Source organism: Macaca thibetana, chromosome 18 (genome assembly GCF_024542745.1).
Source record: "Macaca thibetana thibetana isolate TM-01 chromosome 18, ASM2454274v1, whole genome shotgun sequence".
NCBI classification, from domain to species: domain Eukaryota; kingdom Metazoa; phylum Chordata; class Mammalia; order Primates; family Cercopithecidae; genus Macaca; species Macaca thibetana.
Window position 1 is genome coordinate 62978388 of NC_065595.1, and position 13022 is coordinate 62991409.

The window sequence follows — 13022 nt, forward strand, 5'->3', positions numbered from 1 at the left end:
TTTAAAGCACAGAGAATCATGTTAATTGAGATCTGTGACATATTAGCAAGTTTGCAAATTAGCAGGAGTTCTGTACCTGGCCCATAGCTGAAGCTTGATAGAATATTTGTTGGACTGAATTCACTTATTAATACATTTACTAATAATAATGATCTCATAAACCAGAATAAATTTCTGAAAAATTGGAAGAAGGGTGAGTTTATTTTTTCTGAGAGAAGGGAAAATGAATTATAAATGTGTGTGTATTAGGCAGGGGATGGGAGAGTGTGGGAAGAGCCCTAAAGAGAGATTACAAAAAGAAAAGAGGGATGGAGACTACCAACTTTTCCGTACTTTATATTTTCTCTTGGTTGATCCCTGTCTACATACATTTCTTTCAGTCTGTATTTCTCCTTGTTAACAAGAAGTGGTTAAAACTCCAAAACTGGCCGGGTGCCGTGGCTCACACCTGTAAATACCAGCACTTTGGGAGGCCGAGATGGGAGGATCACAAGGTCAAGAGTTTGAGACTATCCTGGCTAACACAGTGAAACCCCATCTCTACTAAAATGATAATAATAATACAAAAAATTAGCTGGACATGGTGGCATGTGCCTGTAGTCCTAGCTACTTGGGGGACTGAGGCAGGAGAATCGCTTGAACCTGGGAGGCAGAGGTTGCAGTAAGCTAAGATCACGCCATTGCACTCCAACCTGGGCAACAGAGCGAGACTCCATCACAAAACAAAACAAAACAAAACAAAACAAAACAAAAACTCAAAAATCATGCCTGTCAATTGTTGGGGATAAAAGAAAAATAAAAACCTCTAAGATCATATTTTAAGTCATTTAGATTGCTAATAATTGTTTTCACTTGCCACAAGGTGTAAACAAATTGCTTTTCATTTTCTTTGTTTTAGACCCAGCTTGACCAACAATTGAGCAATAAAAGCTATTCTTGCAGGGATTTATTTTATTTTATTTTATTTTTTTAGACGAAGTCTCACTCTGTTGCCCAAGCTAGAGTGCAATGGCTTAATCTCAGCTCGCTGCAACCTCTGCCTCCTATGTTCAAGCGATTCTCTTCCCTCAGCCTCCCCAGTAGCTGGGATTACCAACACCCGCTGCCACAGCCAGCTAATTTTTATATCTTTAGTAGAGACAGGGTTTCACCATCTTGGCCAGGCTGGTCTCGAACTCCTGACCTCAGGTGATCCGCCTGCCTTGGCCTCCCAAAGTTTTGGGATTACAGGCATGAGCCATTGCGCCCAGCCTGTTTTGCTTTGTTTTTGCATGTCCAAGAAGGATGAATTCTTCATTTGTCTCAAGGAGATCAAATCTACACTTTGTAACATCCTTGACTTCTGGCTCTTGAATTAAAACAGAGAACTCAGATTAGGAAATAGTCATTGACTGCTATTTTAGAAAGAAAATCACTATCCAAAATGATTTTTTTGGGCAATATTATTTTAGAAATATCAAGCTGCTTCATATTTTGATAAGAACAATAAAATCAGAGATGCCATGTGAAAGCCAGGAAAATGGAAAATTTTCAGTTACAAAAAAAGCAGGAAATAGTTTTAACTTGATTGAATTTTTTCTTCTAAGATTATTTAAGTGAAAAATAAACATTTTAATTTTAAGACAATCAGGAAATAAGATTCATCAGACAATTCTCTGTTCCAAGTGAGAGACTCCAATGGACCTTGACTTGGTTCAAAATCAGTTTTACTTGAGTTGGGCCAGTCTTGGTAAGATGTTCTTCTTATGGCACTAGCAGGGAAATTATAGAAGGAGAGTGTTACCTACCAGGTTTTCTTCACACAGTTCTCTGAACTGGTAGAATTTCTGGGCCATGAGAAGTTGAGCACTGCCCACTGCAGTTCGGATTTTTCCTAGAACTGAAAAGAGCAAACATACGAGAAATTTACACATCTTGCTTCATCGTTGAGATTTAGTCTGGTAAAGCAAAGAGGAAGTTATGCTGTAATAATTAGGGAAAATGGCACACACACACACTGAACACTCATGCCCACCCAGACAGCCCAATCACTGTTGTTACCCTGTTGGTCTATGTCACAGAGGCTCCTGGGTTAAAGTAATAAAATCAACTTGGAAAAACACATGCTCCTCCTGCATATTTCTTGGGAGCAATGGAGTTTTCCAGCACTGATGTTACCAAGAACTGGATGTTACCAAGAGAAGAGGCAAACAGTTGTTGCTTTTTTTTTTTTTTTTTTTTTTAACTTCCTTTACCGCAAGGATGAATTTCAAGTGTTTACCAGTATAGTTTTGGATTGATGGAGTCAGCCGTCATGGTCGGCTGGCTTGTTTTTCTAATACAAGCCCAAACACAAGGAAAGCAACACTAAACTGGAGGGGGAATCTCTTGGCACTCACCATATCCCATCCATATCCTTTCATATTTTTCCGGAGCTCAGCCACTGGTACTGTTAGGAAAGAGCTGTGACTGACTGAAGTATTTTCTAAGGAGTGAACATGTTCAGTCTGTTGCCTAGAAAACACCAAGGCCGTCCCAGCTTTTACACTCCACAGCCCAATCTTCCTGTTAACAACATAGGGCGAATTCCCTAGGCACCGTGCTGAAAATCGTCTCTGCAACAGGCTACTTCTTGTCTCCCCAGCAATCTAAGGCACCTTTCAGCTGCCGGCAGGCGTGCTCCGACAGAGCGGAGCTGCTCTCTGCTGAGCAATGCCCAGCTCTGCAGTGTCCCTGGGGCTCGCCTGCACACTTTGGGACTGGGTGCAGCTGCCCCGCTACCCACCAGGGTGTTCTCAACACGCCGTAATGGTCGGGAAGGAAGGGATCAAAAACTAAAGCAGGAGAACGTCTCAGAAGAGCACTTGCCCCTCTGGAAATCTTTACAGGATTTAAGCAGTCCGGTTGTTGTGAATATACAGAGCCAGACACCCGAGTGGAATGAAGCCTTTCTCAACCTCATTCCCCACAAAGTCTGAGCGACAGAAATCGAAGAATAAGAAACTCCATTCTGGCCCAGGGTTTTCTAGCAATTTGCTCCTTTATTTGTTTTAAACTGCTAGGCTAGATAATGGTTTCTGCTGCACATTCTACGTAGGCATTACTCAACTATTTCAGCATTCCCGCAAGTCACTCAGCGCATTTATATTTCCTCTAATATGTCACCAGCCACACCAAACAGCTCACAGGCAGATATCTGTCCCCTCCCTCCGTGATCTCGAGGGGTCTCCCTTGACAGCTGTCTAGCAGCAATTTCTTAGGCCTAAGTTCTATTTTTCTGCTCTGCTTTTAAAATCTCTTGGAGTGGTTATCCTTTTCCTCTTTAACTAATAAATCAATTGTGCAAGACCTCCTCTCCTTTGCTTAACATCCCCAGAAAGGACAGCTTATGGAGACACAGGGCCTGAGTGGGCCAGAGTCCTCACCATCTACTGCCTGGACAAGTCACCATCTCTACTTTCCCATATGTAAAATGGGGCTAATGGTACCTATTTAGAGGGTTGTTGGGAAGGTTAAAAGCATTAGTGTATTTGAATTGCTTAGGGCTGTGTTGGATTTACAGTAGGCACTTAATAATTATTGGTTATTATCTAGGATCGGAAACCTCTACCTCTTCTATGGGTGTGCCCACTGTGAGAGCCACACTTGCCCTGGCTAGGAGAGAAGAGGAAAAACAAAGTCTGGATTATCTTAGGTGACTGGATATCTTGGTCTCCTGGGACAGGTATATTCTCTGGTTGACCTCTTCCAGCTCTGAGAAGGTATATGGAGCAGGCACTTCCTAAGTGAGCATGCGGCTATAGGTAAGCTCTGAGGTTTATGGAAACCTCTCTGAATTATCTTGCTGAAGGGTAGGACTGTGAGACTGGCAAATCTCAGAATGAATCCTGGGAGGTTATGACCAGGGTACCTAGGTCTCCACTCTGATGGCTGGGTTCCACAGCTCCTGGGAGCTATCACAGAAACTCCAGCTATTCTGATTTACCTAAGAACTTTGAGCTGATGGTTCTCAATTACGTCTGATGCTTGAGCTATATAATAGACTCCCATAATAAAAGTCACTGAGTAAGACAGTGATTCTCAAAAGAGGAGACAGCACTGTTCTATTATTATTCTATATTATTCGGGCAACATGCAACCACATAAGTTAGGGCTAACTCAGATGTCTTCTCAAAAGTGAAACAAGGGACATCTTTCTTCATTCAGCATGGCCTGGCAAGAGCCCTGGCAAAGTATCTGGGGTGGAGTTGCGGCCCTTGGCCCTTCTGTTTCCCGGGCTTTTGCTGTCATGTTCCTTGCATGGAAATTCCCTACTGGCTCCGGGATACTTGCAATTCCTGTGTCCAGAAGATGACCTTTCCTAGGTCCTGGGTGGGGAGATGACTGCTTGGGCCTAGAATGAGATCATGAAACAGGGAGGCTTGGGAGAAGCAGATGACGGCTCATATTTCCTCGTCCTCCACACTTTCTTTTCCAGAGAACTAAAAACTCACTTTAATTTTAAGAAAGAAGCTGTAATGGAGGTTTTTTTGTTTTGTTTGGTTTGGTTTTTTTCCACTAGACACTCTGTGTGTGTGAGGTAAGTTCTTTCTTCCAAAAGTAAATTTCACATTTGTTGCCCATGCCTTGAGGAAGTTGAAATTAATAAACAATAAATGGTAAACACCAGTAGAAGTAAAAAGTGGAAATAAAAAGGCTGAAAGTTGGTAAAGAAATGAAATGAAGAAGAAAGAAGCATCTCGATGTTGTTTTGAAACTACTCTAAAATGTTCAATACCAACCTTCAGGGCAGAAAAAAAAAAAATACAGTTGGCCCTCTGTATCCATGGGTTTTGCATCTGTGGGTTAAACCAACCTTGGGTCTCACCATGTGGCCCAGGCTGGTCTCGAACTCCTGGGCTTAAGCAGTCCTCTCACCTCAGCCTCCCAGAGTGCTGGGATTCCAGGTATGAGCCACCGCATCCTGCTGAGTTTGTTTTCTTTTTCCCTTTTCTCTCTCTCCTATGAAATGAAGCCCTACAGGCCGGGCGCGGTGGCTCAAGCCTGTAATCCCAGCACTTTGGGAGGCCGAGACGGGCGGATCACAAGGTCAGGAGATCGAGACCATCCTGGCTAACACGGCGAAACCCCGTCTCTACTAAAAAAAACACAAAAAATTAGCCGGGCGAGGTGGCGGCGCCTGTGGTCCCAGCTACTCGGGAGGCTGAGGCAGGAGAATGGCGGGAACCCGGGAGGCGGAGCTTGCAGTGAGCTGAGATCTGGCCACTGCACTCCAGCCTGGGCGACAGAGCAAGACTCCGTCTCAAAAAAAAAAAAAAAAAAAAAGAAATGAAGCCCTACAGATAAAGTAAATGTTCTCCACTCCTATCCCATTCCTTTTTTTTTTTTTTTTTTTTTTTTTGAGATGGAATCTCGCTCTGTCGCCCAGGCTGGAGTGCAGTGGTGTGACCTAGGCTCACTGCAAGCTCCATCTCCCAGGTTCATGCCATTCTCCTGGCTCAGCCTCCCGAGTAGCTGGGACTACAGGCGCCACCACACCACACTAATTTTTTTTGTATTTTTTGGAAGAGACGGGGGTTTCACAGTTTTAGCCAGGATGGTCTTGATCTCCTGACCTCATGATCCGCCCACCTCGGCCTCCCAAAGTGCTGGGATTACAGGCATGAGCCACTGCGCCCGGCCTATCCCATTCCTTTTCATCCCCAGAGGAAACCATTGCAGTAGAGAATGACTATTTCAGTCCCATCACTGAGTTCATAAGGTGTCTTTTCTGGTCCTGGAAAGGTGATAGCTAAGGGTTTTTTTGAGTGTTAGATTGGGGCAATGTCACTAGCACAGTTGAGACCCTGTAGCCAACAGCAGCAGATTTTCTCTGAAAGTTAGAATGGGGGTTTTAAAGCTCTATGGGTGTTGAGTTGATCTCTTTCACATTCTGGTCAAGCTTTTTTTTTTTTTTTTTTTTTTTTTTTACAGATTGTTCAACCCAGATGTGGTTAACAGTTTTTCCACCCATCTCCCTTAGGGTACATTCAAGTGCATCTTACAGAATAATTATCTCTGCTGTGTCACGAAGGCAAGCCATGTAACCATGATTCATACCATATATTTGTGTAATACTTAATCAGACAGTAAGCCTTGTATTGCTGGGCAGTTCTTTTTATCTAAGTAAATCCAGCCTCCCCAGACACCGTATAGGCACCTGATGGTGAGGCTTATAGACTCTTCCCTTTCCTTTCCTTCCCCAGCTACTCTGTGAGTCTGTCCCACAGTGGAAGTACAGAACAAAACAGAAGACAGAGTTGAATGGAATTCCTCCTACTTAAGAAGTAAGCACTCTCTATAAACCCCCCACTTACAATTCTTCAAACCTCTTACTCCACAATAGATATTTAAAAAGACCCACAATAGAGAGGACAGCCCTGGGTTAGTGAATCACATGAAGTCAGGAAGAACTTTTGGGAGGCCTTGTGTTTACTTAAATGTGAATATGTGTTTACTTAAATTATCATCACTTGGTATTTCAAAACTCACAAACAGGCGTCTAATTAGATCCTCACAGGACCCTGCGAGGCAGAGCAGATAACTTCATTTGAGAAAACTTGTGCTCAAACTACAAAGTCTCTTCCCCAGGGACACCTGCTGTGGCCAGTCCCTATCTTCTGACCCCAGTCTAGTTGGGCTCTCTTCTCTCTACACTCACTGAAAATTGTGTCTGAATCTACTTAAGTAGAAGCTATCTGAGTGTGATTTCCTTCTTTTTTTCTCTCTCTCTACTGTGGTAAGAACACTTAACATGAAATCTACCCTCTTAACAAATATTTAAGTGCACAATACAGTTTTGTTAATGGTGGTGCAGTGTTGTACAGCAGATCTCGAGAACTTATTCACCTTGCATAACTTTAGATCCACTGAACAGAAATTCCCATTTCCCCCTCCCCCTAGACCCTGACACCCACCATTCCACTCTCTGTTTCTTGAGTTTGACTCTTTTAGATACCTCATATAAGCAGAATCATGCAGTATTTGTTCTCCAGTGACTGGCTTATTCCACTTAGCATATAGTCCTCCAGGTTCATCCATGTTGTTGCATATGGCAGAATTTCCTTATTTTTCAAAGCTGAATAATATTTCATTGTATGTATATACCACATTCCATTTATCTACTGAGTGTGATTTCTATTTATTTGTTTATTTATTTATGAATGAAGTCTCACTATGTTGTCCAGGGTGGAGGACAGTGGCTATTCATAGGCATGATCATGGGGTACTATAGCCCTGAACTCCTTGCCATAGCCTTCTGAGCAGCTGGGACTGCAGGCATGAACCACTATGCCAGGTTGCATGTAATTTCTTTATCAACATTTCCCAGCCAGTGCCAATGGTTAGGAGTGAGTGGCGTAATAAGTCAGTGGGAGAGTTGGAAGGAATTCGCCAAGCCTGATCACTGTCCCACATTAGGAAGCAAGAGCCAGACCTGATCACTGTCCCACATTAGGAAGCAAGAGCCAGACCTGATCACTGTCCCACATTAGGAAGCAAGAGCCAGACCTGATCACTGTCCCACATTAGGAAGCAAGAGCAAACCACATCCATCCACCTGAAGTGACTGGCAGGCAAGGCAATTTCAATCCTGAAAAGAAGAGAGGAACCAAGGACACCTTGAAAGAGATGGTGGGTGTAAGTTTCAATTTCTGTTTTTCTTTTAAAGATTATGCGTCATAATGAGAAGCAGAGAACAACTATTTTGGCTGTGGAAAAGGGGAGTCTTTTATGCAAACTATGATTTGAAATCTCCGGACTACATTCAAAGACCCAGCCATTGAGAAGAGAGACACCTTCTCTTTCCCACTGACCTCTGTGGGATAGGTTGTGATTTTGAGAAAAGGAGGTAGTATAAGAGAAACAAGGATGAAGAGAAAAAACACTTTCTTTTAACCCTCCCAGTGGGTCTATGACAAAGCTGCAAGGAGTTTCAGTGCGCTGGTGATCTTTTTGCTGGGTTAAAATCAGGATTACAAATCCTTAAGCATAAGTAGCATATGTATCCTTTCCTATTTCAAGAGAAGTTAGGTCTCTAGAACTGAAAAGGCAGACGTGCTCATTTCTCTGACTGCTTCTTTTTTTTGTTTGTTTGAGACAAGAGTCTCACTCTGTCACCCAGGCTGGAGTGCAGTGGCACGACCTTGGCTCACTGCAACCTCCATCTCCTGGGTTCAAGTGATTCTCCTGCCTCAACCTCCCAAGTATCTGGGATTACAGGCATGAACCATTGCGCCTGGCCTCTCTGATTGCTTCTAATTCTTACATGATACTACACCTAACTTCACGATCATCAGACCTTACCTTAGGGCCTCAGAAACAGAGAAGAATAGACATATTTCTTATATCCTCAAAGTATGTTCCCTGAAGCCCAGATACGACAGACACCCCTGCAATGGATTACATCTGACAGGCTCCCCGTGGTGAAGGTTACTACGGTACATATGCTACATAGAACTTGTCACATTTTTCTGCCACCTACACTGTAATTCACCTAGTATGTTTCATTTTAGTCTAACTTTCTCTCTGGGCAATATAGGCATGCCTCAGACATATTGTGGGTTTAGTTCCAGACCACTACAATAAATGAATATCATAATAAAGTGAGTCACAGGAATTTTTTGTTTCCCAGTGCATATAAAAGTTATGTTTACACTATACTGTAGTCTGTTAAGTGTGCAATAGCATAATGTCAAAAAAAAAGTACCTAATACTTTATTGCTAAAAAATGCTAATGGTCATCTGAACCATCAGCAAGTCACAATCTTCTTGCTAAGGGAGGGCCTTGCCTCGATGTGGATGGCTGCTGTGATCAAGGTGGAAGTCGCTGAAGATAGGGGTGGCTATGGCAATATCTCTTTTTAAAATAAATTTTTTTTCATTTTTTATTTTTTGTAGAGACGGGATCTCGCTATGTTGCCCAGGCTGGTCTCAAGCTTCTGGCCTCAAGTGATCCTCTCATATTGGACTCTCAAACTGCTGGCATCACAGGTATGAGTCATTGCCCTGGCTGGCTGTGGCAATTTTAAAAATAAGACAGCAATGAAGTTTGCCGCATCAATTGACTTTTCCTTTCGTGAAAGATTTCTCTGTTGCATACAAAATTTGTTTGACAGCATTTTACCTACAGTAAAACTTTTTTCAAAATGGGAGTCAAGGGGCTGGGCGTGGTGGCTCACACCTGTAATCCCAGCACTTTGGGAGCCTGAGGCGGGCAGATTACCATCCTGGCTAACATGGTGAAACTCTGTCCCTACTAAAAAATAGAAAAAATTAGCCAGGTGTGGTGGCGGGCGCCTGTAGACCCAGCGACTCAGGAGGCTGAGGCAAGAGAATGGCGTGAACCCAGGAGGCGGAGCTTGCAGTGAGCCAAGATCATGCCACTGCCCTCCAGCCTGGGCAACAGAGCGAGACTCTGTCTCAAAAAAAAAAAACAACAAAAAAACAACTAGAGTCAAGGTTGGGAGTGGTGGCTCAGACCTGTAATCCCAGCATTTTGGGAGGCCAAGATAGGAGGATTACTTGAGCCCAGGAGTTCAAGACCAGCCTAGGCAACATGGCAAAACTCCATCTCTACTAAAAATGTAAAAAATTAGTAGGCATGGTGGCATATTCCTGAAGTCCCAGTTGCTCAGGAGGCTGAGTTGGGCGGATCACCTGAGCCTGGGAAGTAGAGGCTGCAGTGAGCTGTGATTGTGCCACTGCACTCCAGTCTAGGCAACAGAGGAGACCCTGTCTCAAAAAAAAAAAAAAAAAAAAAAAAAAAAAAATTGGAGTGAAAATCCTCTTGAAACTTGCCACTGTTTTATCAACAAAGTCGATGTAATATTCTAAATCCTTTTGTGGTCATTTCAACAGTGTTCACAGCATCTTCACCAAGAGTAGATTCCATCTCAAGAAACTATTTTCTTGGCTCATCCATAAGAAATAACTCCTCCTCTGTTCAAGTTTGATCATGAAATTATAGCAATTCAGTCACATTTACAGGCTTCACTTCTCATTCTAGTTCTCTTGCACTTTTTACCACATCTGTGGTTTCTTCCTCCACTGAAGTCTTGAACCCCTCGAAGTCATCTGCGAAGGTTGGAATCAACCTCTAAACTCCTGTTAATGTTATTTTGACTTTTTCCCATGAATCATAAATGTTCTTAATGGCATCTAGAATGACGATTCCATTCCAGAAGGTTTTCTTTTTTTTTTTTAATTTTTAAATTATTTTTTCAAATTTTTGTGGGTGCATGGTGTATATATTTATGGGGTACATGAGATGTTTTGACACAAGCATGCAGTGTGACGTAAGCACATCATGGAGAATGGGGTATCCATCCCCTCAAGCATTTATCCTTTGGATTACAAATAATCCTCCAGAAGGTTTTCAATGGACTTTGCCCAGGTCCATCAGAGGACTCACTATCTATGGCAGATACAGCCTTATGGAATGTATTTTTAACTAAGAAGACTTGCAAGTCCAAATGACTCTTTGATCCATAGGCTGCAGAATGGATGTTGTATTCCTGTGTTTTCATGCTACTGATAAAGACATACCTGAGACTAGGTAATTTATAAAGGAGAGACGCTTAATGGACTCACAGTTCCACATGGCTGGGGAGGCTTCAGTCATCGTGGAAGGCGAAAGGCACGTCTTACATGGCGGTAGATAAGAGAAAATGATGATAGACAAGCAAAAGGGGAAACTCCTTATAAAATCACCAGATCTCATGAGACTTATTCACTACCATGAGAACAGTATGGGGGAACCACCCCCATGATTTAATCATCTCCCACCAGGTCCTTCCCACAGCATGTGGAAATTATGGGAGCTACAATTCAAGATGAGATTTGGGTGGGGACACAACCAAACCAAATCAGATGTCATGTTTGCAGGCATGAAAACGACATTCATCTCCATGTACATCTCCATCAGAGCTCTTGACTGACTAGGTGCATTGTCAATGAGCAGCAATATTGTGGAAGAAATCTTTTTTTCTGAGTCACAGGTCTCAACAGTGGGCTTAAAAGTGTTCAGTAAACCATGCTGTGAACAGAGATACTCTCATCTAGGCTCTGTTTTTTTTTTTTTTTTTTTAAGACAGAGTCTGGCTCTGTCGCCCAGGCTGGGGTGCAGTGGCGCGATCTCAGCTCACTGCAAGCTCTGCCTCCTGGGTTTACACCATTCTCCTGCCTCAGCCTCCCGAGTAGCTGGAACTACAGGCGCCCGCCACCATGCCCGGCTAGTTTTTTTTGTATTTTTTAGTAGAGACGGGGTTTCGCCGTGTTAGCCAGGATGGTCTCGATCTCCTGACCTCGTGATCCGCCCGTCTCGGCCTCCCAAAGTGCTGGGATTACAGGCTTGAGCCACCGCGCCCGGCTGCTCTGTTGTTTTACTTATAGAGCACACTTTATAAGAGCACACAAATTTAGCATAATTGTTAAGGGCCCTAGGTTTTTCAGAATGGTAAATGAACATTGACTTTGACTTCAAGTCACCAGCTGCCTGAGCCCCTAACAGGAGAGTGAGCCTGTCCTTTGAAGCTATGAAAGGCCTACATGGCATCTCCTTCCGATAGAAGGCTGTTTTGGTCTACATTGAAAATCTGTTGTTTAGTGTAATCATCTTCATCAATGATCTTAGCTAGATCTTCTGGATAACTTACTGCAGTTTCTCCATCAGCACTAGGAATTCACCTTGCATGTTTATATTACAGGGACAGTTTCTCTTTAAACTTCATGAACCAACATTTGCTAGCTTCAAACTTTTCTTCTTCAGCTTCCTCACTTCTCTCAGCTTTCATAGAATCGAAGAGAGTTGGCCAGGCGTGGTGGCTCATGACTGTAATCCCAGCACTTTGGGAGGCTGATGCGGGTGGATCACCTGAGGTCAAGAGGTCAAGACCAGCCTGACCAACATGGAGAAACCCCGTCTCTACTAAAAATACACAATTAGGCATGGTGGCGCATGCTTGTAATCCCAGCTACTTGGGAGGCTGAGGCAGAAGAATCACTTGAACCCGGGAGGCGGAGGTTGCAGTGAGCCGAGATCACGCCACTGCACTCCAGCCTGGACAAGACAGAAACTCCATCTCAAAAAAAAAAAAGAGAGATTTACAATGTCTCTCTGATTAAGCTTTGGCTTAAGGGAATGTTGTGCCTGGTTTGTTCTTCTCTCCAGACCACTCAGACTTCATCCATATCAACAAAAAGGCTGTTTTGCTTCCTTATCATTTGTATGTTCACTTGGGTAGCACTTTTAACTTCAAGAAGTTTTCCTTTGCATTCACAACATGGCTATCTGGCACAAGAAGCCTAGCTTCTGGCTTATTTTGACTTTTGACATGCCTTAGTGACATGACTTATTGAGGAATCACTAAGCTTAATCATTTATTGCTTTTGATTAAAAGTGACAGATTGTGCCGGGCGCGGTGGCTCACGCCTGTAATCCCAGCACTTTGGGAGGCCAAGGCGGGCGGATCACAAGGTCAGGAGATCGAGACCACAGTGAAACCCCGTCTCTATTAAAAAAAAAAATACAAAAAATTAGCCGGGTACGGTGGCGGGTGCCTGTAGTCCCAGCTACTCAGGAGGCTGAGGCAGGAGAATGGCGTGAACCCGAGAAGTGAAGCTTGCAGTGAGCCGAGATCGCGCCACTGCACGCTAGCCTGGGCGACAGAGCGAGACTCCGTCTCAAAAAAAAAAAAAAAAAAAAAAAAAAAAAAGTGACAGATTGTAACTCTTCATTTGAACACATAGAGGCCATTATTGGGTTATTAATTGGCCTAATTTAAATATTATTGTGACTCAAGGCACAGGAAGGCCTGAGGAGAGGGAGAGAGACAGGGAAATGATGGGTCAGTGGAGCACTCAGAACATAAACACCATGTATTGATTAAGTTCACTGTCTTATATGGGCATGGTTCATGGAGCTCCAAAACAATTACAACAGTAACATCAAGGATCACTGACCACAAATCACCATAGGAGATATAATAGTAATGAAAACACTTGAA

At 43.3% G+C, this 13022-nt stretch overlaps 1 protein-coding gene and 1 long non-coding RNA gene across 18 annotated transcripts in view; one reads left to right on the forward strand and one right to left on the reverse strand.

Annotated features, from left to right (window-relative positions):
* DLGAP1 (DLG associated protein 1) overlaps positions 1-13022 on the reverse strand; it is a 959039-nt gene that overhangs the window by 11612 nt on the left and 934405 nt on the right. For all 17 annotated transcript variants that reach the window (XM_050767436.1, XM_050767440.1, XM_050767437.1 and 14 more), the window contains one exon: positions 1788-1879. In XM_050767436.1, coding sequence (XP_050623393.1) covers positions 1788-1879 — 92 coding nt within the window. The remainder of the gene's footprint in view (positions 1-1787; positions 1880-13022) is intronic.
* LOC126941182 (uncharacterized) lies at positions 1841-10888 on the forward strand. The gene is made up of 3 exons (XR_007721122.1): positions 1841-3703; positions 6225-6305; positions 7512-10888. It is a non-coding gene; the product is annotated as an uncharacterized LOC126941182 (long non-coding RNA).